Here is a 27,234-nt window from a genome sequence, read left to right as displayed (position 1 = left end):
TGATTTGATGCTACCTATGGGAGATATTCTCTCGAACCACTCATAAGAGCGGCCCATGGAAAATTATTAAATCAACACCTATATTGGGCAGAACTGTTTGCACTTGAACAAAGATAGGAGAGGGGCCCTCTCAAAGGATTGTGCATAAAAAGACTCCTGCAATTCCTACTAATACGATGACTGAAGCCACTCATTTAGAACGTCATCTTGTAACACGGAATTAACTTGACAACGTGCGTGCAGTTCCCTATTTTTACCAATTATAGTACACTACATGTAAAGCCAAATTCTCATATTTAACCATAAAGCACAAGTTGATCAAATTAACTGCAGCTTTGTGCACATTGGCAAGTCCCCTGACCATGGCCAGGATACTGCTCTCCCAGGCGCTCTTCTCCACCTGAAGTGCCTCTGTCGCCTGCTCCGTGCTGACCCCAGTTTGAGGCTGGCGCCAGCTCTGCTTCGCATCTCTGCCTGCTTCCACTTATCCTCCTCTGTATTTCTTAATTTTTTTTATTTGTTTCTGCCCCACCCTTCTGCCTGTGCCCTGGTTTGGTGCCGCCTGCCTGTTTTGCCACTTGTTTTTTTCTGCTTTTTTCCCCGCTGCCCCTGCGGGCCCTCCTGCCCACCGGTTCCCGCTCTCGCCTCCCAGCTGCGTCTCTCTCCCTCCTCCCCTATTTAATGGTGGCCGCTGGGAGGCTGCACAGCGGATGCGTGCCACTGGCGCGCCAAAGGTGCACCAAAGGCAAGCCCATTTGCGCCCGTCCGTGACCCGACCGCGACCAGCGCCAGGTACCCTGGCCCTCCGACCAGCCAGCGCTACAGCTCCTCGGCTCTACACGAACTCAACGCCGGCAAGAACCTAAACTGCAAGCTCTCCTCACCTCTCGACACCCATGGACCCTTCACCTGCTGTCACTGTCACCTTTCCTTCACCTTCGCCGAGACCCAGGACCCTCCACCTCCCTCCAGCAACAACTCCATCGCACCCCAAACCCTGAGATGCATCCTCCTCAATGTCCTCTCCCTCCACAGACACGGCACGGAAATCTGGCACCTCCTCGACAGCACCGCCCCGGACATCGCCTTCCTCACCGATACCTGGACGAACGCCGCCTCCAGCCCAGACATCGAGATTGTCATCCCTGAAGGATACAAGTCCACCCGGAGGGATCGACCCAAACGACCCGCAGGAGGCATCACCATCGCCCACAAGGCCAATCTCCGGCTGAGCACCCGATCCGACGGGCTCTCTGACCTGATGGAACACCTCCATTTCAAGATCCAGACCAACCCGTCCTCATCCTCCGAGGCACCCTCATCTACAGACTCCCCCAGACCCAGCGCTCTTTTCTCCGACTTCATCACCGACATCATCACGCCGCATGCCATCACCTCCACCGATTTCACGCTGCTAGGAGACCTCAACTTCGACAACCTCTTGGGCCCCAAACTCCGCCTCCCTCCTGGACAACCTCTTCACCATCGGACTCAAGAAGATCGTACCCGAACCAACGCACTCAACTGGGCACATCCTCGATCCTGTTTTCACAGCAGGGAACTCCATCACCTTCAGCCACAGCTCCGAACTCCCATGGACGGACCACTGCTGTGTTCACTTCACCTTCAAATCCAACATCCCCCACAGATGCCCGCATCAGCTCCAACGCAGGAATTGGAACAAATTCTCGGACGAGCAGCTTGCCCCCACCCTGGGCAGCTCTGCTCCCACCACCATAAACGACAAGGACCCCACCACCGTCGCCCGCACTGCACACAAATGGGTCACCGACTGCACCAACACCCTCGCCCCCCCCTCAAGAAAGCCTTCAAGCCCCATGCCAAGAAAGCCAGCTGGTTTTCCACAAAGCTCCGAGACTCAAGACGCACCTGCAGACGACTCAAACAATTGTGGAGGAACTCCAAAACTCCGACTGACCTCGACAACTTCAAAAGAGCAACCGCGGCCCACCACAAGCTCATCAGACTCTCCAGGAAGAAAGCACTACAGGACAGAATCTCCACCAACGCGCACAACAGCAAGAACTCTTCGGTATCATCAAAGATTTCACCCAACCCAACAGCGAGTCCACAGACATCACTCCCTCCCAGGACCTCTGCAACAGACCGCGCTTTCTTTGATCACAAAATAAAGACCATCTATGACAACTTCGACAACAACCACCATGAGGAACCCCCTCCCACCGCTCCCAGCAGCTCGCAGCCGACACTTGACAGCTGGACCGCCCTCCGCATTGAAGACGCTCTGAGGATAATGAAGACCACCCACTCCGGGGCCCCTACAGACCCTTGCCCCCACCACGTCTACCGCAAAACTGCAGACATCATTGCCCGAGCTTCAATGTATCATCAACCGCTCCTTTGAGATCGCCTCCTTCCCTGACTGGAAACACGTCAAGATCAACCCTTTCCTGAAAACACCATCAGCGGACCCCACCGACCTCAAGAATTTCAGACCGATCTCCCTACTCCCTTATTCAGTCAAAGTCATGGAAAAGGCCGTCAACAGCCAACTCGCTACCTTCATCGAAGAGAACAACATCCTCAACTTCTCCCAATCAGACTTCAGGAAGAACCACAGCACCAAAACCACACTCCTCGCAGCAACAGACGATATCCGCGCCCTCCTTGACAGAGGTTAGACCGTGGCCCTCATCCCCCTCGACCTCTCTGCGGCCTTCGACACTGTCCCTCACCACACCCTAGCCCACAGACTCCACTACGCGGGAATCGCGACAGGGCCCTCGACTGGATCCTATCTTTCCTCTCCGGTAGAACGCAACGAGTCAGACACCCTCCATTCCTCTTGGAACCGACTCCAACCACCTGCGGAGTCCCACGAGGATCCTCCATCAGCCCGACCCTGTTCAACATCTACATGGCTCGCTCGCATCCATCGTCAGAGCACAGAGACTCAACATCATATCATACGCAGATGACATCCAACTCATCCTCTCCCTATCCAACATCACCAAACGCAATTTTCAAGACAGAATGGAAGCCTTCGCCAGATGGATGAAGAACAGCTGCCTTCAACTCAACACGGACAAAATCGAGCTACTCATCATGGGCCCACACCCCGATTCCTGGAATGACACCTGGTGGCCCACCACTCTCGGAGACCCCACCGCCTCCACGGACCACGCACGCAACCTCGGAATCATCCTGGACTCCGAACTCAAAATGGACCGCCAGGTCAACGCCATCACCTCCTCCTGCTACCACACCCTCCAACTACTCCGCAAGACCTTCAAGCTGATGCCCCCCCCGAACACAGGAAATCTGTCACACACACACCTTCATTAGTAGCAGACTGGACTACGGCAACGCACTCTAAGCGGAGATCAACAAGAACCTCACACACAAACTCAAGAACACCGCCGCTAGACTAGTCCTCAACCTACAGCGCCACTGCCACATCAGCCAACACCTATGGGCTCTACACTGGCACCCCGTTGAGAAGAGAATCACCTTCAAGCTTCTCACCCACGAACACAAGGCCCTCCACAACACCAGACCCGCTAACCTGAACCACCGCCTCGTGGTCCATGCTCCCCAGCTCTCTCTCCACTCGGCCCAGCTCTCCCTCGCAACGGTACCTCGGATCAAGAAAAGCAGAACAGGAGCGCGCTCCTTCTTCCTACTCACGGCTAAAGCATGGAACTCCCTCCCTCTCCACCTCCGACAGACTGCATCGCTCTCTAAGTCCCTAAAGGACCACAAGACCTGGCTCTTCGATGGAACTCAGTGAACCTCCGGTATCTGCGGAACCCCACTCCCCCACCCCCTCTCCCCCAGCGCCTTGAGACCCGTTCCAGGTGAGTAGCTTGCACTATATAAACCCATGATTGATTGACTGATTGGCTACTATCCTCGACACAGACTTCCCTTACCAGAAGTGTACTGGCCCTTAAGTCTATCCAACTTTAACAGGAATTAAAAGAGATGGTGCGTTTGGCATATTTGAACCATGACACTGTTTATCTGGTGACTAAGAACTCGGTAAAAATGCTAGTGGATAAGATCAAAATAAATATATGATCACCTGTTTGGGGTTTTCAATAGACAGATAATGTTTGCAATTTTTAAACTGCAGATTGGAATGGAACACACTTGGCGTTTTGGGAACGTTTGCCCTGAAATTGTTTTTGAAAAGGTCTATATCCATGCAATCTAAATGCACCATAATCTATCTTCTGCATGACTTGCTCTTTCTTTTGGACGACAGGAAGTAGATCCTGCTCTCTTTCTTCTTGAAAAATGGGTGTCGGGCCCAGGCCACAACTTTAAATTTAATAGCTCCTCTTTCTTCGGCTGAAATCAATTTTGCTATTGGCCAAATTTTAAAGGTGTCTCTTAATCAATTATCCTTGTTGACTGCCTACTTCGCTGTAGGCTGACTGCTATTATTTTATTTCAGGACCATTTACTGGTCATAAATCGTGCTTTAAGATTTATTTTTAGGTGAAAAATGCAGATGCATGTACTGGGAATGTTTGGGTAATATATTTTATGATTACTCCTTCCTTTGTTAGTTTTTCAACTAGTAGTATAATTAGACATTCTATATTTGAATACTAAAGCACTTTATTTGTAATGGTCTTAAATACCTGTGACTGCTGATGAACGTTACTGTTTTTGATTTGTAGTGTCATGTAAAGGGAAGTTTGGGTATTTAAAGATATTAACATCGCAGGAGATTTCTAGTAATATAACATTGATTCTATTTTTAATTGCCTTGAATACCTGCTTTTGTCGTTGCACTTTACTGCTTTGGTCTGTTTTCCTACGTATAATAAATACAAGTAGTTATTTTATCTTTTACTACCAATGCACTTTATTGCATTTACTTTGAATATTCACTCCTGTTGATGATTTTGGCATTGTTAAGAGAAAGCAATATCCTACACTTTAATGTAGTCAATGTATGGTGGCACTCCCTAGGTTATTGGCTATTGTGAAATCTGGAACAGTCTGTGGTATATCATTTTTAATAATGATGTCTGTGTTGAAATGTATTTCTATGAGATTTTATCTTGGAGAAAAAAAAGATTCTGTCAATAAATAACAGAAATCTCTGGTCTTTAACCATTATCTTATTTTTTAGCACACAAATTAAGTAGACAAATTCAGAATGTTCACGTAATTCAGTGGGTAAAACTTTAAAAGGGTACATGTGTGTTGTTGAAGCTCAGTACTTGACCACAAAATGAAGTGAATGCTTTCTTCACAGATTAAAAAAACATTTCAAGTGACAGAATACACATTGAGGAACAGGTCATTATATTTCATTGGAAGGTATTCCTACAACTATATGACCTTCTGTTATAGAAAACTGTGCTGTTCCGTAGCTTTTGACATGATAGTTTTGCTATTGCGCAGCTCAATGGTGCTAATGTTTTTGACCAAGCAGAGTGTGGCCTGTCAGGATTCAAACGTGTGACTAGCAGGTGACACATCAGCATTAAACACTTTTGACCTATCTTTTCTACAACCCCAAAAACACATATTAAATAGAAGTTCCATGTTGTGGAAACGTCTGTAGAATATTATGACACAGTAGTGTTTAGGGCGAGGCACGGACAATAGCCTAGACTGGTATTTCTACATTGCTGAAATAGAACGCAAGTGACAGTTCTGGATGTGTATTCATGCCAGAGAGCCCTGTACTTCAAAGCGAGAGAATCCAGACACAAAACTTGACCTTATCAAAGAGAAAAATGGATTTCTTTCTGGATTCTGCAGGACTCCATAAAATCAATTATTAAACATCATTCAAAGAGAAAAGTTCAAAGCATACACATATTCATACAGATACATGTGAGTGTACATTCAAAGGTATAATCTGTGCATACATGCATAGAGAAAGAACTACAAAAGGAGTCTGAGCTTGTCATCTAGACAACTTGACAAATTATGCATGCCACAAAAAATAAGAGAACAAAATGGTAACGCACAGAAATTCTCAGTTCCAAGTATCTTGTCTTGTAGTCTGATGTCTCTTGTATGTTTCTACTGAATGCCACTGCGGTCCGCAGAATTCCTCAAGTTCATGTCATACTATAGTCGTGTTTGCTAATAGTGCTGACCATATTGCCTAAACACCAAATTTCGGAAGGGTGGTAGTAAATAATGGTGGTTACTGAAAACACTTGTAAGTGTTCAATGTCTAGATGTGTATGGGTGGATGAATGGGTGCAGGAGGGTCAGAGTGGAGTAGCGGATGAAGATGTAGATAGCAGATGCTACACTTTGTGCTGGTGGGGATACAGCATGTCAAAAAAAGATTACTTGTCACCACTGTAATAATATCCCGAGCAAACATTACTTTTAATTGAAGTGAAGATTTACTTGAATATCTTTCCAGTTCTTCACCATCTTGTTCAACGTTTTGTTCACAGTGTATGTTTTCAGACAGTTCTTAGTCACTTTGAGGCTCATTTAGATTGCTAGACTCCTGAAGACAAGCTAAATTTGGTAGGTGGGACTTGGATATGTCAGGCACATATTTAAAGTCTAGTTCTTGGTGTAACATCAAAAACATTGGTCAGAGCTGGTTTGGGTGCCACGGAGCAAGCAGAGGCTACTGTGCCTCACACATGGGGATTGAGGCCTTGAGAACTAATGTTCCAGGTTCTTACCTACTTTTGGCACTGCAAACTGGGTGCCCTTTCCGCACTTGACTCTCAGGCTAGAGAGGGCGAGCAGTCAAAGGTTTCTCAGGAAAGCAGTGTGGTGGGTAGAGACTCAGAACTAAAATTGATATGCAACATAAACAGCCCAGTACCTTTCTTAATAGAAATAGTGAAGTACTTTTACTACACCAAAAGGTAATACTACACACAAAAGGTAAGGTCAATCAGGCATAGGGCTTTTATATGGGTGCTAAGGGATAATAATCACACAGAATGACTAGGTTAGATTATGGTATGTGTGAATAGCCTGCAGTACATTTCCTCCCTTGGACATGAGGAAACTGGAACCAAGTTCAATAGTTTGGGTCAAGATATTATAGTCTTTTCCCAGATAGGGGATGTTGATCCCACTCTCAGTGGTCAGGATCAAGTTTTTAAGTAGTTCACCTTCGAAAGTACTTTCTCCCTCTGCAGAGTCTTTGTTGAAGTTAATGGCTCTCAAAGCAGGTATTAATTATGTTATCTTCAAATTGGCAGTGAGCCATGTACTAACAAAAAACGAGAGGTACATGTTAAAAGTATATCATGCAAAAATAGTGGTGTCTCAAAAAATGTAAAGATAAAAAGGGCCAGTGGGCTACTCACTGTATTCAGCTCAGCAATGAGGATCTGGAAATGTATCATAGAAGCAATATAGAATAAATTCAGGGATCAATCGAAAAAGTGAACCCATCACCAGGATATTTGATAAGGTCAGAGAGAAAACCCCCACTCAGATATGCGGTGTTTCGCTTAGGAAAAATAGATGAAACCGATGCAGAATTGGCCCTTGTAGTACATGGTTTCCTGCTTTGTATGCATTTTCCCATCCTGATGATGACCCATCGCACGTTGGGGTTGAAACGCTATAAAGGGCAAATGGAACTTATGTGACTACAATCATTGACTGACTTATAATTGAATGGATTAAAAGCAGCATCAACTATCTATTTCGTGGTTCCTTTGCCTGTTTTTCTGCACACACTATGGGCCTCATGTAGGTAGCAGACAATTTACCACTTCATAAATACCGAACGTTACCGATTCGGTATTTAAGAAGTGGTAAATTGTATGTAGGTAATGATTCGGAAAATATTACCGAATCGGTAAAATTCGGTAATTACCGATTCGGTATTTACCGATTCGGTAATGGGGCATACCTCCCATTGATTCCTATGGGCTTGAAGGCCCATAGGATTCAATGGGAAGCCAGTCACCATTACCGATTCGGTAAATACCGATTCGGTAATGGGGGGTGAAAATACAAGGGTGGCAGGGTGTCACATTGACACCCTGTTGCACCCCTGATTCTTGCATGTGTGCACATGTGGCGCACATACATGCCCTAAGGGCATGTATGTCTGCCACATTGCACACTATTGTCAGCAAAATATTGCTTTTTGCAATGTATTCGGTATTTAACACCAACCTATGATTGGTGGTAAATACCGAATTTGAAATTGTTATTTTCACTCTCTAGAGTGCTCCCTACATTCAGGATTCGGTAATTTTACCGAATCGGTAATGTTACCATTCGGTATTTTTACCGAATCGGTAATTTTACCGATTCGGTAAATACCGAATCCTGACATATGCCCCCTACATCTCAACTATCCAAATACCGGTCGGTAACGGTATATTTACCGAAAATCGGCCGTTACCGACCGGTATTTTGCTTCCTACATGAGGCCCTATATTACTTATTTGTTTTTCATCACTGTGTGAACACTCACGAGCACTGAGCACTTTCTATAGAGCAGTAAAACGGATACTTGCACGATACGTGTCTCTCTGTTTCATCAACTAAAGTACTGTCAAATCTTATATAAATTGAAGAACTCAATTTGTATTCTAACTTGTCAAATCCTTCAACACCTGGAACCTATGTTGTATGCCTAGTGAATGCCCCAGGTTCTAGATGTTTTTTTAATTTATTATGGGTAGCCCCTGTTTCTTAAACAGAAGTTTTACCAGGAGCATTCAAATGGATACTACTGGTCTCTGCAACATATGCTCACAGTAAGCATGGAGTTCCACTGCCAATCATAATACATACAGCATGAAAATGACACACCCACACTTCACTTGTGTGGGGCCTGAAGGTGCCGCACTTAAATCTAAACAGAAGAAAGGTATTTTTATTGTTTTCAATCCGAAAGGCTGGAACCTGCCACCACCGCTTAGTGTAAGTAAGTCACAGGACTTGGATGGTAGTCCAATGTTGATTAGAGTGTGCACTTGCTGTGTCACTTCAGACCTCAGAGCCACTGCCAGGGTCTTATGGTCAGGTACAAGGCACCTTGCCTCGGGTATTACACAGGATTATTGTGTGTACTGGGCCCAAAATATTAAGATACCAGATAACCTAATGCTGGGGTCACTCAGGGCAGGGGTGCACATCTGTACTCCATGTAGGAAACATTCCCATCCCAACAACATCAAAGACTTATTTACTTGTACGTGATCAGAATGCCCAGCCCACCCCACCCCCCCTCTTAAACCCACAGACCTCTGGCATACATAGCAAACAGAACAGATTTAGCTTTCTAAACCTATTATAATAGGCCCAATGGTAGGCGCTAAATCTAGAGATGTAGCCATTGTCAATCAAGACCGTCTAATATGTTCTCCCCACGAAAAACTGTTGCAAAAGTCAAGTCCCAGGAAGGAAAAAGTTAGAAGCTTGTCCAGCATAGCATTCCAGATTATCAAAATGTTGTTCTACAAGAGCTGAATGTTTTTGTATAGTGCAGCCTTTGCTAACTCCTCATTTGTGTAGGTAGGAGTTTCATCTTCTGGTGGTGGGCTTGAGCACTGAAGCTGGTTCCATATGCGTCATTCGTCATATAGCCTTTTGTCTGTACCATGTTGGTGTGTTCAGTATGTGGGTACCACTAGTACACAGTGTTCCAAAAAGGGAGAAGGATAATGGTGAACTTTCACTAAACGAATGGCATGTTTAGTAGTGGCTGTGGAAGAGTACGGCAAGGAGTTTCTCAAAGGGTTAGACAGGCCTTGCAGTCATCTGCCAGAATATGTAATTAGTGGGTTATGTGGCCTTGTTTTCTGTGCAGAAGGCACATCTCGTCTATTCCATGTGTGTGCAAATATGCTGAAAAAGGGACGCAACCAATCATGCCCACTGAAATAGTCAGTGGTTTTATTTTTATATTTTCTTGTCGCTGCACCCACACCTGCACGGGTCTTAAGTGTAAGAAAGTACCTATTCACTGTACTTTTTATGTACATACTCCAATATACACTTTTTAACATGACTACTCCAGTCATTTGAGGGGTTTATTAATGTTATTCTTCACCAAAGTCGCCAAAACAAAATGACCCAACAACACAGATGAAAGTGGATTTTACCTCGACTGAAGAAATACAGTGAATTATTTTGTATGGTTAAAGCTGCATTGTGTGCGATTGTTTCCGCAGGGTCCCAACATTTACCATTTGTATGGTAAATTAAAATTCTTCACAGTAATCTACACTAGATTCAATAGCCCATCACTGACAAAGCTTGTGAAATAGTAAAACACATGTTGTCTGAGGATGTAAGTTATCATTTTGGCACAAAACTACTTGACAAAATCAACAAGCACCTCAAAAGACTTGGGATGGGGGGAGGAAGCTCAAGGGAGGGAGTATGAAACAGAGTGTGAAGTGTGTGTGTGTGTGGTGTGTGTGTGTGTGTGTGTGGTTGTGTGTGTGTGTCTGTGTGTCAGTGTGTGTGTGTGTGTGTGTCAGTGTATGCGCACACAGTTCCTTCCTCTGGTTTGCCACTAGGTTGCGGGAAGAGGACAGACCTTCAGCCCTTCACTGAAGCCATACTGGGTACGTGACAGAATGCCATTTACTTCAGCCCACTCCTCTAGCCACAACAATAGTTTCACAAATATTCTGGTATTTGTGTAAATCAGGAAGATTTGTTTGTAACTAGTTGGATCTGAATTGTCCTCTTTTTAATGACTGGATCTATGCAGTGGGCTCAACTTGAAGAAGTAGAAGGTAGTGTCCCAGAAACAAGAAGCTCATTAATCACATTGGTGAGCAGAGGACTCTATAGAACAAAAAGAAGAAGTACAGTCCATTCAAAACAGAAATAGCCAACTGACGGTTAATGTGAAGGTGTGTACGAGAACCTGCGAATAGTTGAGGCACCCCTGCGGGAGAAAGGAGTCCATCAGCCCACCCTTACTGGCGGAGCATCGTCATCTGGAACTCCAAGGAATCACTGTCTGAGCCCGAGATGGCAGGTCGCTCAGGTATACAGGCTAGTGAAACCCGGAAGGAAAATAAACTCCTGCAGGGGTATGGACCCAAATAGTCGAGGGCTCCTGTAAAGTGCAGTGCTAAGAGAGTGATGTGAGGTTAAAAATGAATATTTGATCAAAAATGAATTTAATGTGGATTGATCAAATTTCATATCTAAAAGAACCTATAGTCTGGTATGAATTTTACAGGCTAATTTTTGGTTCGTGTGTGAGAAGTATGGTCGACATGTTTCAGCCGGAGCGGTCAGTTTGACCCGGCTTTCTTCAGGACCTTGAAATTGAAAAAAAGCTACTGCTTAAAGTAATCTCATAAAGTGAAAAAACAATAATAACTAAACCCATGCAAATCAATTGAATGTGGGATATGTGTGTGGCGTGTGCCACCCTACCAGAACAGCTCAAGCATTGAGCGTGAGGACAATGTCTTCATTCCTGGAAATAAAATACATATATCAAACCTCATGCACATCAAAACAAAACCATCAGTTGCAAAATGGCCGGTCTAAAGTTAGCCGTGCCTTGATATTCAGACAAACTCAAAACGATGTTTGGAGATACAATTTGTATATCAAGATAGTGGTAGAAAAATAGCAAAAGAACTCACCCAGCTTTGTGTGGGAGTAAAGCCTCACCTCACCCGGCTGACTACTCGGAGAAGGAGGCACCGCTCTGTTTAAATGTGGAGAAAAGCCCAGACAGATTGCTGATTGATACCTGTCTGCTTCAATCTCAAACACACGTATTTTAAACATATTAAAAAGAACCTGTAATAGCTAGAATGTCCGAAACCTTAAAGAACTCCTAACTCTTAGAATGTATTTATGGTCTAAATCTCTGCTGACCCTTGTTGATATGGGATCATGTATCTTAGTAAACTGGTAGCATAGTGGACCCCAGTGATAGGCAGAAACCAGTAATTGGTGAATGGTTATTGCCCATATAATCTGATGGAATACTAGGAATTGGTAAAAGATATTAAAAGTGGCTATGAGTGTCCACTGGGCTCTACTGGTTCCATCTGGGGAAATAGTTCAATTGCAGAGCAAAAACAGCAAGAGCTATCAGCCTCCTCCCTTACCTGTCCGTCGATACCTCTGACTGACTCACGAGCCGTCTGGGAGGTATCGACCGGAACAGGAGGGGGCTTTTTATAGCGCTCACATGTGAAGTAAAAGTCCACGATCGAGATCAGCTGTGTGTCTCGACCGGGACTGAGGACTCCCCATAGATCCATGAACATAGATAACTCCCTCTACCTCCTCTTTATCAGGGATTTTGAGCACATCTAAGCATCCATGTTAGAACAGATTAAGTGATATGTGATCATCTTAACTGATTGTGCACCAGCTGCACACTTAAGTGACATAGTCTATAGGAATATAATGAAGAGAAAATTAGTAAATCCAGGTTTTAGTTGCCCATTTCCTTCTGATGCTCTGAACTTTTTTGTCCTTAGGCAGTTACACAGCCATCCTGGTCGACTTTTACCACATGCACAGACACCATCCTGCTAGGCAAAACACAGCTCATTGATGTACACAAGTGTCTTGGGACCGGCAGCAAAGGTGGTCAGTGACATTTTACGACAAGCACGAGCCCAAGGGACATGGGTGCATCCTCCTGTCTAAGCATTGATGGGGCGAGGAACTCTCCCCCTTTCTCTCCTACAAAGTATGACCTAAGATTTCTCTCTTCTACTCTCGCAGTCCCTGTCTTCTTTTGCACTCCAGACAATACACAGATTCAAAGGTGCATCACATTGACATGCCAGGATGCTCTGTAACACTTGCAGCTTTGCCCCACTTCCACTGTGCACATACTGGCAGCAGAAAGTAACTAAGGGAGAGTGGGGTGCATGTGACAGTCTCCTGATAGGAAAACAGTAGATGAGTTAGCAGGGAGGCAGGCAGCTCTGGCAGGGAAACGGATGGGCACTAAGGGGCCACTGAGATCACACCCCATCTCCAAACATTATCAAGGGGAAAAAGAAAGGATACGTAAAGGACAATGAATCAGCACCAAACTGGCCTACATGAATGGTATGGCCACATCAACAAGGTAAATGCCAAATAATAATGTCACACAGACCAGGACGACTACCAGAGGAAGTATCCATAATAGGACAGAACCTCGCCTTTTATGTCCTGAGGCCTACAGTAACAGTCGTTTCATTATGGAGCTGACTTGTGTGGCTTTAGGCCACAAGCCCACCAGAAACCCAGTTGTCCTTTGAAGAAGGTGGAGCCTAATGGCTCTAGTCCCTTTGCAGAGCCTCCTCCTCACTTCTTCCATTCTGCAAGTAGCTGAAGACCTGGCTTTTCGAGTAGTCCCACAAGGCCCTAGGTTTGGCTAGACTCACACCTGCACAAGACTCGCACCTACTCAGGGGCAGGATACCCTTCTGGGTGATAGTACGCTCTACAAATAAACATACCATAGCATGACAAGACGTGTGCGATTTAGCCCTGACAGACATGAGATCACTGAGCGCTGTATCAGAGAGCTGAAAGTGGCAACATGGCCTTCACGTCTGTAACCAAATACTCTGCAGCTTAGTCCTCCCGCCATCAACACTGGTTTAGTAGGCGCCACGGTCACACTTGCAATCAATGAATGCTTCTGGCACTTGAAAATATATTGTAGGCCTGCATTTGTCAGTTATATTTTCTATAAGAACCAAGGCTTGCAATGAAGGACACTAGCATGTTCCACTATTCCTGCTTGGGCCACTGGCAGGATCGAGCAGAATGGTAAGTAGTTTTGCTGGCATGCAACAGCATGCGTGCTTCCCGGCATGAGTCTGTGTGTGGATGGTCAAGTGTGTGCCTGTGCCCACATATGCGGGCTCTACCAGCAAACAATGGCCATGCCTGGCAAGATGGGATCCACTCCATGACAAGATAGTTCACATACCTGATATTTGGTGTGCATCCTTAACATAATGCTGCTCATGTGAGGCATGAAGTGGACCACACCAGGCATAATGTTTGCCTTTCCCGACATAATGCAATCCACCTGTGGCATAATGGAGACTACGCTTGACAAACTAGGGCCGTTATTGATATAATTATGGTAATCCTTGGCAAAGCCTCTGCATACAATCGACATCCCTGATATGGGATATTAATACAAGGTCATATAAGAAACAATCGGTCAATGCTTGGCAGTAGTATATGTAAAGTTGTTTCAGAAAATGGCAAATTGGTGTTTGCGGACCACAAGTTTCACTGAAAGTGAAAAACTGGTATTTCGGAGCTGAAATGTTATTTTTTCATGAAAATATCTAACTATTGAGTGGGAGAAAAAGTTCATTTATCAAAGATGAAAAGTTTGTATTTCATTGGAAATGTATATGTTCACAAAATGATGAGCTGATGTTTCCAAGATATTTTTAAGGCTGATATCAGTGTGATAATTCCTGTTAAGTTCAGGAGACATATTGTACATGTACCACAGGCAATGACTGAAGTCATGACACACTTTGAAATGGTTCATCATCTGTATCATGGCTACTCACAAAAAGTTTCTCGGGGGCCTTAAAGTACAGCTTGGATTGTGCCCGAGGGCCGCATCTATTTAGTGGTATGCCCAAACCCCAACTCGCTTCCCCGTTTGCTTGGGTTTTTTTTCCTTCAAAGTTGTATTAGCCCTGTTCCAAAAAACGAACATTAGCACAATACCAAAAAAGTGCATGTCATGCAACTTTTATTTACTAATCCGTTTGGGATTTGTAAATTAATAGAAAACAAATGCTCACCTCATTTTGTAAAGCAAAAGACACACAAATGATGGATGGAATGCAGACCAAATCAAAACATTCACCCCCAGTCAAGAGATCTGGGTTAAATCCATTGTTCTTTCGCTCACCATGCCACCCCAGTTTAGACCCAGCCATATGCAAATCAGCCTTGACCATGTGCCTCCTAGGAATAGTGGAGCCCGAACTGCCAAGCCAGGTCCTCCCATGCTCACCTAATTTTGTAGGTACAAGCATCCATGTTGGGGTGTACCTAAAAAATGACACGACTACCACGTCATAATACCTTTTTTTTCTTCATTATTTTCAGCCATGCTGCATATACACTATGACTAAAAATCATTGCCAATGCCAATATGTCTCATAAATGATACCGAGACCTATTGATTTTGTCAGTGCTTGTTCAGTTACAGTGCCTGTATTCTCAAAATAGCACCAAACATACCCTTGCAACATCGTTTTTTAGGTCTCGCCTACGCAGCGTGCATGCGCTGCTTAGGAGGAGACCTTTAGAAATCGGTCCGGTTTTGCAGGCAAAAACGTGCACGCGTTGCATTGCTTTGAATGGCAACGCGTGCACGTTTGGCGATTTCCTTGCAGGAGCGAGCGGCGCCATCTGGTAGCAATTATCACGCTCGCACCAGCAAGGGAAACACTGCCTGCTCTCAGCCGCACTCCTCCCCCCACTCCCTACTTGGGCGAGGTGCGCGCGCTTGTTTTTGGTTGTCCTCATGTAGCTAGTCTATGAGCTTTACCCGGTCTAAATTGTAATGCAATCCTGATTCCTAATGAACTCTAGCAACGCCAAGCTCTGTCTGAAGTAATGACGCTTGACAGACCTGAGGTTTAAATGAAATAATCCTATTTGTGAGGGAGCTTGCGAGTTCGATGCAGGGGTTTACAATGGACTCTGCAGTCCTCTACAGCATATTCCGACGCTGTGGGTCTGCTTTGTTTTACTCTACAATTATTCACTCTGGAGAGTTTGTTTTGCTTTTTGCAAACTTTCCCTATGGACATCACCATTCAATGTGGGGTGAACTATTTAGCCGAGGATGCTGTTTATTTTCTTGCATTATACTCCACAATTAGTCGATGGTCATTTTCAGCTTGCATTCAGACAAGCTTTTATATCTGTCATCGAGCGGCTAATTGTGGACAATGCCAAAACCTGACAGTGGGGCTAGGGCCAGCCTATTGCTTACCAGTCATTGGGTCTCTTGTCAGTCGCCTTTGCTTGCTTATTTGATGGCTTTCTTTCCGCTGTTTGTGGTTGCCCTTTCCCCCTCCATTGTACATAGCTGCTTTTCCATCCTTTTGATTGGAAGACTTTTATCCTTCTACTGCTCACATTCATGTGGTTACTTTTTTATATTTCTTTCAGCATGTGTTTTCTTGCGCTCTCCCTTGTGTACTGCCCTCTGTGTGGTGTGAGTTGATGCCTCCTTCCCCACTCTCCAGCTCGACCAGTTCTGCCCCAGCCCTCTTTAGTATTTATTTTGCTATATTTTTTTTTCTCCCTACCCACCTCAAACGCCTCCATTGCTCTTCCGCCCCTCTCCACTTCCTTTGCATTTCCCCAAAGCACACCTACGTTGCTCCACCTGCTCCTATCCTTCTCCTTTCGTCCTTTAAAAAAAAGATATTTGAATTTTTTTAGAGGGTCTGACAGCTGCCATTTACTTCATAGTCGATGCTTCAAAAGCACTTTTGCACACTTCAACTTTATTTATTTACACTTCCAGATTAGCATTCACCATCTTGGCACCGTGAATTATATTAAAAAATGAACAAAATGGTAGCTGTATCCTGCTGTATGCTGTGGTGATGCTTGTGCGCACATACGTCTGTCTACAAAGACTAAAGGATATCTATAAAGACTGAACCCACCAGGAGGTGCTTAACAGGATCTTAGGTCAACATCTATATATCTAATTAATCTCAGGGCATTCACACTGATCACGCATGAAGGAAGGACCATGGAATATTGGGTCCATAAATTGTAAAATCCACTGAGCCTAGATCTGAGTGCAGAGCCCGTTTGATGCATTTCAAGAACATCCTTGTTTGTGGTTTGCTTTTAACTTGATCTTCTGCACGTGGGAACTGAGATGAAGAATATTGGACTGGGCTGACAACTAGTAGCTTTCTAGAGTTACCAGAATGCAAGACAAAGTTGTGGACAAAACTCTCAAACAAATAACTAAAAAGTTGACCCCATACACCTTTGTAGATTGCTGAGGTTCTTTGAAAGTGTGGGTGCCAGATTGATTAAGTGCCTGTGTATTTGACTGAATGTTATCTTCTATTTGGAAACAAGTGGCACAATCCATTTTCTTTCTGAAAATGCAAGCAGCTGAATGTGTGAATGACTTCTTGGGGATGTAAGTGGCTGAGCGCGTGGGTATCTCTCAGAAAGTGCAGCTGACATAATGTGCACAGTAACGTTTGTCAGTTTAGAGGAGTAGGTGGCTAAAAGTGTGAGGAGGTCTTTGAAAATGTGTGTAGCTGAATGTGTGAATGGCCATTTAGTTACTTGCGGATCTATGATCACCTCGTGGCAAATCATGACGTGCTAAAATACTGTGACCTATTAGTAGGTGTCTGGAACAGTCTTCAGGCAAATTGTTGGTTTCGTAAGTTCCAGTTTGAAGATAATAACTTGGTGGCTTTATTTTATTAATTCGACAGTGATACAGACTGTAGAACTTCGAATTCACATATACTGTATGTAGGGTTTTATGTACATTTTAAATCTCCTGAAGTCTAATGATGCCTGTACAGGACTTGGAAAGGGTTAATGCCAGGACCTTGTTTAGCAAGCCATCTATGGATTTTAATTGGGTGGGGGAGGAGTTGCACAGTTGTCATTATTCAGAATTGTATTCCGGCTCATCTGATTTAGCATGTGGTTTGATTTGCATAAGGGCTTCCATGCACGTGAAATCCTTGGAACAGGCGCTCACAATGGAACTCACTTTAAGTAAATTATTAGTTTCACGGATCGAACAGTTTTATTCAGTGAAGATATGTAAGAAAAATAGTAGCACTGCCAGTATTTTTCTAAGAAACTACAGTTCAGCCGAACCAAATTTTATTAAACACAAATTACGTGGACAAACAATATTGTGAGTGTTTGTTTTAGGACACAAACTAAAGAACAAGTAGAGAATAAGTAGACCCCAGTTGTGTGTAAGCAAACCAAAACCGAAATCACAAAGGAAAAGGTGAAATAAGAAATAGACATTTAAGGTGTATTGGTTGATTCATTAGAGAGACAGCAGTTTCTACTCGTACATTCGATGATACAGAGAATTAATCATTGTATCACAGTTCTGAGGGAAGTCCAGAGCCTTTCTCAATAAGGAAGTAACATACAAGATTCAGACTTCACAGAGCAGGACTTTCAGCATTATAGACTCAGTTTTTGAAATCTGTGAGAGAACTAGATTCTGTGAGGAGTAACTGGGCCCTTACATCTGTATGTATTCATATGACCTAGGGTATAACACTTCGAATATCTCAGTTTTGAACTAAAAGCCATGCATGCAGCTGTACCCGAGAAAGAATGAGATAGAAGAACTGGACATAAAACTGGTTTCACTTAAAGACTTGTTCGCACCCAAATCAAGCCCCCAAAATGCAAATCATAGGCTCATGAACCTTGGGATATTCAGAATGTCCCAGCAGTAGAATTGCCTTCACTTTGCCCTTTCTCCTCTTCAGCTGCATCTGAACAGTGCACATAATATGTAATGTGCTAACTATACCAATAATGCTGGATTAGAACGTAAGGACCTTTGGCCCACTGCCCAGACTCAGAGCTCAACACTCGAGGATCTGGATTGCCTGGTGGGATCTTGCAGCATCCGGTTGAAATCAGACCCTCCTAGCTCGTCATGCACTATAGCGGCAGTGCTGCCTGTCAGCCTCCACTTATCTTCACTGATTTCAAACAATCTGCTAGAAATGTGTAATTCTTGCATGTTACAACCATAACCAGCAGCACTTGCTGAGTGCATCTGGGAGGTCACTACAAGCTGCACCACTTGCATGTGTGGACCTGCTTGACTTGTGCATACCTTTGGCAGCTACCTCTCAGTGTGGACTCCTTGAGTTGATATTTGGCATTGCATAAAGTCACAGTGCATTCACGCTATTTGGAGTGTCTTTGCCGAATGTTTGTACAAATGCTTAGGTATTAAGGTCACAATTTCTGTGGATGACTGTGGGAGAAAAAGCACTCCAATATTTTAGGACACCCCTAATTTCAGGAACCCAACATTTTACCTCATAGCTCCCACTAAAAATAATTGCGCAAAAAGGCACCCTCCCGGACAGCAGTTAAGCAGAGTATGAAGATAAGTAACTGGGACCACTCAATAATTTAGTTCTATATCTGAAGAAAAAGTTTAACGTTTTTTACAAAAATCTCAAAATCAAGTGGTACAGATTAAATCCCATAAAGGTTTAAATGCAGAGTTATTGCAGGCCAGTCACAAATCAGAAATCATTCAACGTTCCAAATAAGCAGTACAATCAGAACAAGCACTGGCATAGCCAATAGGTCTTGCCTTAGGGACCTTATAAGTGTTTAGTTATCCAGCACAATATCCTTGGTTCAACAACATTAACTGTTGCATGGCTAAACACTTATCAGGTCCCAATGGCGAGACCTATTGGCTATGCCAATGCTTGTTGTTTCTGGGCTTTGTTTCTACAGTCATTTCAACTTGTTTTACGAGCAGTTCAGCCCTGCTCATAAAATAAGCTTCACTAACTAATGAAAGCAAGCCCTGAATTACAAAACAATGTTGCATGGCTAACACTAGCAACAAAGAAAACAGCGAGCAAGCAGCAGCTTTCTCTGCTGCAACTCTCGACTTACCAGGGGGGTCGGAGGAAGAGCTGCAGGCCGCAAGAGAAGGTGTGCTGAGCCGCCAGCGGCCTGCAGGTCATACTTTGAGAACCACTGATCAATATTGACAAAACTTTTTATGACCTTATCAGTACTCCAATTTAAGGTCTACACCTATTTGATATTGTGAGGAACCCAAACTGTATTAAGACAAAGCAGATGGCTATCTACAAATACGTTCACCTCATTATAGTTCCTATTAGCTGGGAGAGTAATACTATGTCTATATGTATTTAAATATTGAAGACAAGGATGTATATATGCAAGTAATATAATGGGCCTAATTTTCAAAGCAAGGTGCATGCCTGACTTACACACACAGAAATAGATTTATTTATGAGGTCAAACCCACTTGTAAAGGATTTAGTACCATGAACATTTTTACAAAACGGCAAGAGATACCACTTCCTAAAATGACTGGATGTAGGGGAGGGACCAGAACACCAGCAACCCAGGACTGTTTTTCCTTAGTTAGGGTTCATCAACCAGGTATAGCTTGATACCAGTGACATTGTGCACGGGAGCCACATCTGGGCATAGCCTTCCCACTCAGGGCGACACTAAAGTATACAAAAAGTGATGGCTGGATTGCTTGACTTAATTTCAGCCGCTGGTAATTACTCTGGGCAGAAACCCTTTCTGTCATTATTTTGCACATCATTCCACCTCAGGTTGGTCCCAACATATGCAAATCAGTTTTGACCCTCCTCCAATGGGGACAGTCCAGCCCAAACTGCCAGGCCAGGTACTCACTGAACCAGAACACAAGCAACCCAGGATCAGTTTTGTTCTAGTTTAGGGCTCATCAACCAGGTATAGTTTGTTTCCAGTGACACAGGACCCATATCTAGGCATACCGATTTCGCTTAAGGGGCAACACTAAAGTATCCAAAAATCGATTGATGGAATGCTTGAATTAGTCCCAGACACTTTTAAGCACTCAGTGACGCATCATAGTCCATCTATATTTTGCACATCCTGCCCCCTCAATTTAGACTCCGCCAGATGCAAATCAGTCTTGACCCTGCTCCAATGGGAATAGTCCTGCCGCGAACTACCAGGCCAGGTCCTCCCTGGACCAGAACACAAGCAACCCAGGACAGGTTTTCCCTAGATAGGGTTCATCAGCCATGTATAGCTTGTACCAGTGACACAGTGTTCACGGGACCCACGTATGGGAATAAATAGCCTAAAAATTTAGGGCGACACACTAAAGTATACAAAAAGTAATGGATGGAATGCTTGACTTAATTTCATTCACTAGTAATATCTCGGACTGCATCATAGTCCACTGTTATTTTGCACACCATGCCAACTCAATTTGGACCCAGCCTTTTCCATCTATGGCACGGGGAGACAGTGATTTATGCTGAGTCACATAAATTGGTCAAGTAGATATACTGAGATTAATATTATGGTCTCTTTGCTTAACAGCTGACAATTTAGATCAGGTACATCACTCTAGTTCTAGATTTTATACAAAATGCATAATACAAGGGTATAGCAACAAGGAATAATGAAAATAAAGAGACTGGATTTGTGATTGACAGGATCACAGCTAATCCTGTAACAGCCCAAGTTCTGAAACGGACTACAGAGCAATTCACCTTACAAAACTTTATTGGTTTTTAAGTGGATATTTGGCCATGCAAATTTCACCCACACTACACCAATTTAGCAGTGAGCATCTAGATCAATTAAAAGGTAGATTAAGTAAGGTGTGCCTATCTCTGAAATCATTATTGCCATCATAAAAACCAAAGTAGAAGTTAACATGTTTTTCAACACTGTCTGGATAGTAGTTCTGGTATTAAAGTCCTGATAGTTCTGGACTTCTAGCCACTTGGGGTGTATTTGCTTTCTATTGCTATACATTGCAGCCCTTGGGCTTCTTTTACTACAAGTTATTTGCAAAACTACTACTAACTGGGGCGTATTTTATGCAAGTGAAAAAATAACCAATGGGGTACCAGTGTTGTAAAAACATTGAATAACAGACTACTATTTTTACATTTAGCAAAATCATGGAATGGTCGTATAGAAAAACACATTGGTACTTACAAACGTTTTACAATTGATTTTTCTTGAACACTTTCTTTTGATAACGCAGCATTGGGTGCAACTGGTTCTTCTTCCAATATTGTAGCCTGGTCTTCACTCGGGGCAATGAGGCCACTGTGCCAATATATAAAGAATATAGAGCAGATAGTTAGCATCATTTACTTTCCATGAATGGGTAATGTACAGGACCTGTGCACTGTGGTCTAGTGTCAGCACCCTTTGAGTTTGCCCACTCAGCTATCTCATTATTAATATGATACCACGTGTGTTGATGGCAGTACCACAGTAGAACAAGCATTTGCAATGCAATAGGTCTCGCATTTACGCGAGGCTATTGGCATTGTAAATGACAATCCCTTTTATTTACGTTTTAAAAACGAAAACAAAAAAAAGGCATTGTTATTTGCAATGTCAATAGCTCAAACTCGCGTAAATGCGAGACCTATTGCATTGAAAATGCTTGTTCTCGGAGGGCATTGGGCAAGATGGTGCATGAGTGAGTTCCGTCACCACTCACCTCCACTCCGCTCTGCTTACCTGCCGGAGTCTTCACCGATCATCGCTCACCGGCATGGAATGGCATGGAATACAATCCGCCGGCAGAATCAGGATGAAGATAAACCAGGCTAATCATAAAAGAAATCGCCGCAGAGGATAAGGAAAACGGAGCGCGAAATGCGAGGACTACCAAATCCTCTCTGCACACGGTGGTTTCGAAGACCTAACGGAGCCCAGAGCCGCCGATGCGCGACAACCAGTTCCACGCGCTGGGAATCCATTGCTCGGCTTCTGCTAGCAGGGGATAGCGGAAGGATCTGCTCCAGCTGCTGGCTAGGGTTGCGGAGCAACGGTGACGCCAAGAGAGAGGTCATGGCAGGGTGCGCCTGAATCCATTATATAGCTCCCGCAAAGAGAATGACTCCAAGACTGAGGCAGCACCAAAGAAGATAGATACTCGTGCCAGCAAAGGGGCAAGCAAGAAAAGGGCAAAGACAAAACGGAGGCTCCCAAAGGCACTCAAACCACCAATATGAAAGGTATGCTGCCGAGGGGGTCGGGAGAGAAAAAGCAAGTTACAATCACCAGTATGTTTTCCCCTATTGACAATGACAAAGGGATGGGAGCGCCTGCTGCGCCACAAAATGATAAAAATATAGCTATTCAGGAGGTAATCTCCACAGAAACCCCCCAGAACTCCCCCTTAGCTATATCATCTGAACATGTGGAGGAGGGGAGGCCATCCTGGGGGTCGTGCGATGAGAATAAAGTCCTGGGGTCGCCGGAGGAGCCCTGTAGAGACCCCCAGAGAGAGGTGAATATTGAAGGGTGTTAGACCTGTCTGCTTCTGGGAAGACTCTAACCACCATGATTTATTTTTTTGTTGTCCCCCTTAGCCTCCCAGGGTTTCTATTTTTATTTTTACATGTGTCCATCAGGAGTTTTCAATGCTGTCAGGGGGCTAGGTGCTCCTTGGCGATGACGCCATTTTTCCCTCATAACCTGTGAGGCCTAGTCAGGCCCCTTGAAAATCTAGGGACATCCAGAAACCTAAAATGGTGGCCACCAACTGCCATAACGGACACTACTGGAAAACAGGCCATAGGCTAACATAGGGAATTTTCTAGAAGCAACCAGTGACTTCTGCAGGTCCCAGGCCACCCTATAAAAGGCCAGTGACCAGCAGCCATTTTGTGCATTTCTTGGAATGACCAGTGTGGAGAGAGGCGACTGGAGGAGGAGGATTGTGCACTAGTTGTGACAAGATCGACCTGCGGGGCCGGCTGTCGCTTTACTGGGAAGTGCCCCCACCTTGGCTGACCAAACCCCACTGTTTCAGCAATCATCTTCAAGTTATCAGAGACTCTGCGACGAGTCTGTTAAGGACTGACATCCCTGAAGTGTGGCTACCAGGGATCTGTTCGACCCATCCTGAAGGTCGTGGGTATAGAGTACAATTGAGACCCAGCCCAAGCTAACTGACCCTAGATTCAGGGGGTAACAGACAAAGATACGCGTGACTGCAGCGCCCCAGTTCAACACCCTCCCCTGTGGGTGAAAGCGGCAGAACCAGCTGTCGTCCCTACCTGGAAGCGACGCTGCCGCCGAGAGCATTTCCTGACGTGAGGGCATCGGAAGAGGGAGAGCCCATCTGTCTTGCCTCGTCATTTGAAGAGCTCCGTTGAGGCGCCGGAAGAGGCGGGAAGCGAAGCAGAGCCCAGCTGATCGCCTGCGAGGTGGTGAGGAACGCCGTCGCATCGGACGAGTTGCGCAGAGCCGGAACCGGCAAGAAGGACCCAGCGCGTCGAAAGAGGCGGACGCTAGGCGGAGTCAGGAGAGGCCGGTCGCGTCATCGGAGGTGCGTCAAGGCAAAGCTCCAGCCAGCGGTAACATCGAAGAGGCAGAAGCGCCGCATCGGTCACCTCTGTGAAGCGCCTCGGTCTGAGGTAGGCTTCTCTGACACGCCTCGACATCTGCGGGAAGACTTCACTGGCACCGCGTAACCCAGGCAACACCAGCTGCATTGACCAGAGCCTAAAAGTAAGCCGGGTAGAGAGGGAGCGGGAGGCGGAAGCATCGGGTGTCTAAAGACATCAAAGCGGGGGATTTCAAAACAAGGCAATTGACTTGAAAGCCGCCAGAACTACATACGAGGAACTGAGTTACAGAACTGCCCAGACCACTTAAAATCTATCTCCTAACTAGATAAGAGGGGGAGAGCGGTGTGCAGGGAAAATTACAAGGCTCACTAGTAAAAACCCTTATAGCCTGTTATTAATTGAGGAAGTAGAACCTCCACCAGTAAGGTGCAGCCTGTGAATTGACCAGGGGGGAACCTTGTTGATTCTGCTTTGTCTTCTTTTAGCCACATGGCTGGGGGTTTATGCTGAGAAGATCCACCCCTGTGGTAGAGGTCTGTTGAGTTGAGAAGAAGGCTAAGAGCTGAGGGGTAATGTACCTGCTTAAGAGTGGTTAAATAACATATTGAAACTGTAGAGTGCAATCTCCTATCTGTAACCTCATAGTGGAGTAGTGTATTGTACCATAGACAGCCACTTAGCACAAATGTAATGTACCTTTGAATCTCATATATTGACCGGGAAAAGTATTGAATGTGATTTGAAATCTATGAGAACTGTATAAATTAATTATACACGGCTTTTATTCTAAACAAGAACAAGAAAGTATATTATTTTTATAAAAGGTAACGGTATTTTTCCAAACAGAGGTGTTGTGTCTTTATTTTAGTGGTTCATCACTGTGTTACTGTGGGTAAGACTTGTAAGTACTTAGCCAACGCCTTGAGCTGTAGACCACTACTGTGCCAGGCTACCATATGTGGGCTTGGGTAATCTAGGTCCAACATAATTGGTGTTTCAGCGGTGGGATAGCGGATTTGTACTTACACTTACTTATTAGTAATGCAGTGCCAACCACGAGACCCCACCTGGAGTTTTCTCCCTGCGGCCCTCCTAATTTACATTTTTGGTTTTTCGAAATTGACTTCTGGCGGTGGGTGGAGGTTGACCTCAGGTCACTCTGTGGATTTCTCCTGTGTAGCATTTTATACTTCGAATAAAAATGGAGATAAATGTGGAAGAGCTAGACAATTATACTGTGCCTCAATTGAAGGAATGGTGTCAGCAGCAGGGGGTGTTTTTCAAGAAAGGCGCCAGGAAAGTTGAGCTGCTGACCAGTATTCGGGCATGGGTAGAGGCTCATTCCGGGGAGGAGGTAGATCCTGAAGAGAGTGACAAGGACACTGTCCTGGAGACCACAACACTGTACCAGGCGGGAGGGGAGAACCTTGTAACAGGTCCTAGAACACCTTCTAGAGTGGGCAGTAGTGTGTCAGAGAGGGGCCTGACTGACGCCGAGTTAGAAGACAGGAGGGAGGAGAGGAGGATGAGAATAGAACTAGCCAGGATGGACATGGTGAGGGAGGAAAAGAAGTTGGAGCATGACCGGACCATCAAAGAGATGGATTTGCAAGCCCTGACTTTACGTACCCCCAAACCAGAGAATGGTGGCAGCGATAACCAAACCAACACCAGAGAACCTAGACCGTACCTACCAAAAGACATTATGGTTTGTTATGTACCCAGTGACGACATTGCTAAATGGCTAGCCGCCTACGAGGTTTCGCTGAGGGCCCATGGGATTCTGGAAGTCCACTGGGGAGGTGGGTTATACAAATACATGCCCCCCACTGGCAGGGATACTTTGTTGGCCCTTGACCAGAGTGAACAGACCTACTATCCGGCTATGAAATCAGCGCTGCTCAAGAAGTTTGGGTTGACCCCTGAGAAATATAGACAAAAGTTCCGGGGCAGCTACAAGCTGGGCACACAAAACTGGGTAGATTTCTTGGACTACTCCAGGAAGGCCCTGGAGGGTTGGGTAAGAGGCAGCGAAGTAGGGGACTATGGGGGACTATATGACCTCATACTCAAGGAACACCTACTCGAGAAGTGTCTTCCCGAACTAAGACAGCATTTGGTGGACAGCAAGCTGACCAGCCCCAGGAAGCTTGCTGAGGAGGCGGACATCTGGGTTAGTACCCGGGTGTCGACTAAGGGGACTGGAGGGAATTCCCAGAAGCAAGGACAGGGCGCCCCCCAGAAGAAAGAGGGAGGGGAAACTAAGAGGGAGTTCTCAAAAGGGCCACAAAATACTTCGCAAGGAAGGGGCAGAGGATTCATCCCCAAGAGTAACCCCCCTCGCAACCCTACCCCTGGCCAAAGCCAGCAGCCAAGGGTTGTTCATTGCTTTGAGTGTGGTGGTGTGGGACACTATAAAGGAGATGTGAGATGCCTAAAAAGACCACCCCCTCCCACTGGAGGAAAAGCCCCGGGAATCACTAGTGTAGTGCTCGGGGAGGAGATGCCTTTGGTTAATGGAGGGGAGCGGGCGGGTGTCACTTTAGTGTCCCTGGGAGATAAGGAGATGGTTCCCAAGACCCAGCTGCCCTCTAATACCATTAAGTATGAGCAGTGGGTCACCATCAATGGCCGTAGAGGGGAGGCTCTGAGAGACACAGGAGCCAGCATGACTATGGTAAGGAGTCAGCTGGTGTCTCCAGAGCAGGTCATCCCAGATGTACTCCATCCCGCCGTAATGGCTGACGGCAGATTGGGCCACTACCCTGTGGCTGAGATTCCCTTTGAGTGGGGAGGGGTTGCAGGTCCACTTCGAGTTGCCGTAAGCCCTGCCGTGCCTGTTGACTGCCTGTTGGGGAATGATATGGAGCACAATGCTTGGAGGAGGGTGGAGTACCAGACTCACTCTGCGATGCTGGGACCCCCCGACTGGATTTGTGTCAGCACAAGGTCAGCGACTGCCCGAAGGGGAAGTTTGCTTACGCTGGAGCCTGGAACAATGGCCCAGCCAGCTGCCAGAGAGGAGAAGGACGGGAGGCCGGAGGACCCTGCCTCGACATCTCCACCTCGTGAGACAGACGGGCCACCTGAGGAGGTGGATCTGGAGTCCACAGGGGAGAATGTTGCTTCCCTGGAAAACCTACCCATC

The 27,234-nt window shown here is 45.3% G+C and overlaps 1 protein-coding gene across 2 annotated transcripts in view; it reads right to left on the bottom strand.

The window, feature by feature from the left end:
* Positions 1–27,234, bottom strand: part of RILPL2 (Rab interacting lysosomal protein like 2) — a 108,783-nt gene that overhangs the window by 5,666 nt on the left and 75,883 nt on the right. Inside the window, exons 3-4 of one of the 2 annotated variants that reach the window (XM_085636330.1) lie at positions 21,709–21,822; positions 11,577–11,641 (exon numbers count right to left, since the gene is read on the bottom strand). In XM_085636330.1, the coding sequence (XP_085492456.1) occupies positions 11,577–11,641; positions 21,709–21,822 (179 nt within the window). The remainder of the gene's footprint in view (positions 1–11,576; positions 11,642–21,708; positions 21,823–27,234) is intronic. The other variant, XM_085636331.1, reaches the window with a different exon arrangement.

The sequence above is a fragment of the Triturus cristatus genome, chromosome 11 (assembly GCF_964204655.1).
Source record: "Triturus cristatus chromosome 11, aTriCri1.1, whole genome shotgun sequence".
NCBI classification, from domain to species: Eukaryota; Metazoa; Chordata; class Amphibia; order Caudata; family Salamandridae; genus Triturus; species Triturus cristatus.
Note: the sequence above shows the minus strand (reverse complement) of the source record. Positions and strands in the feature narration are given on the sequence as shown.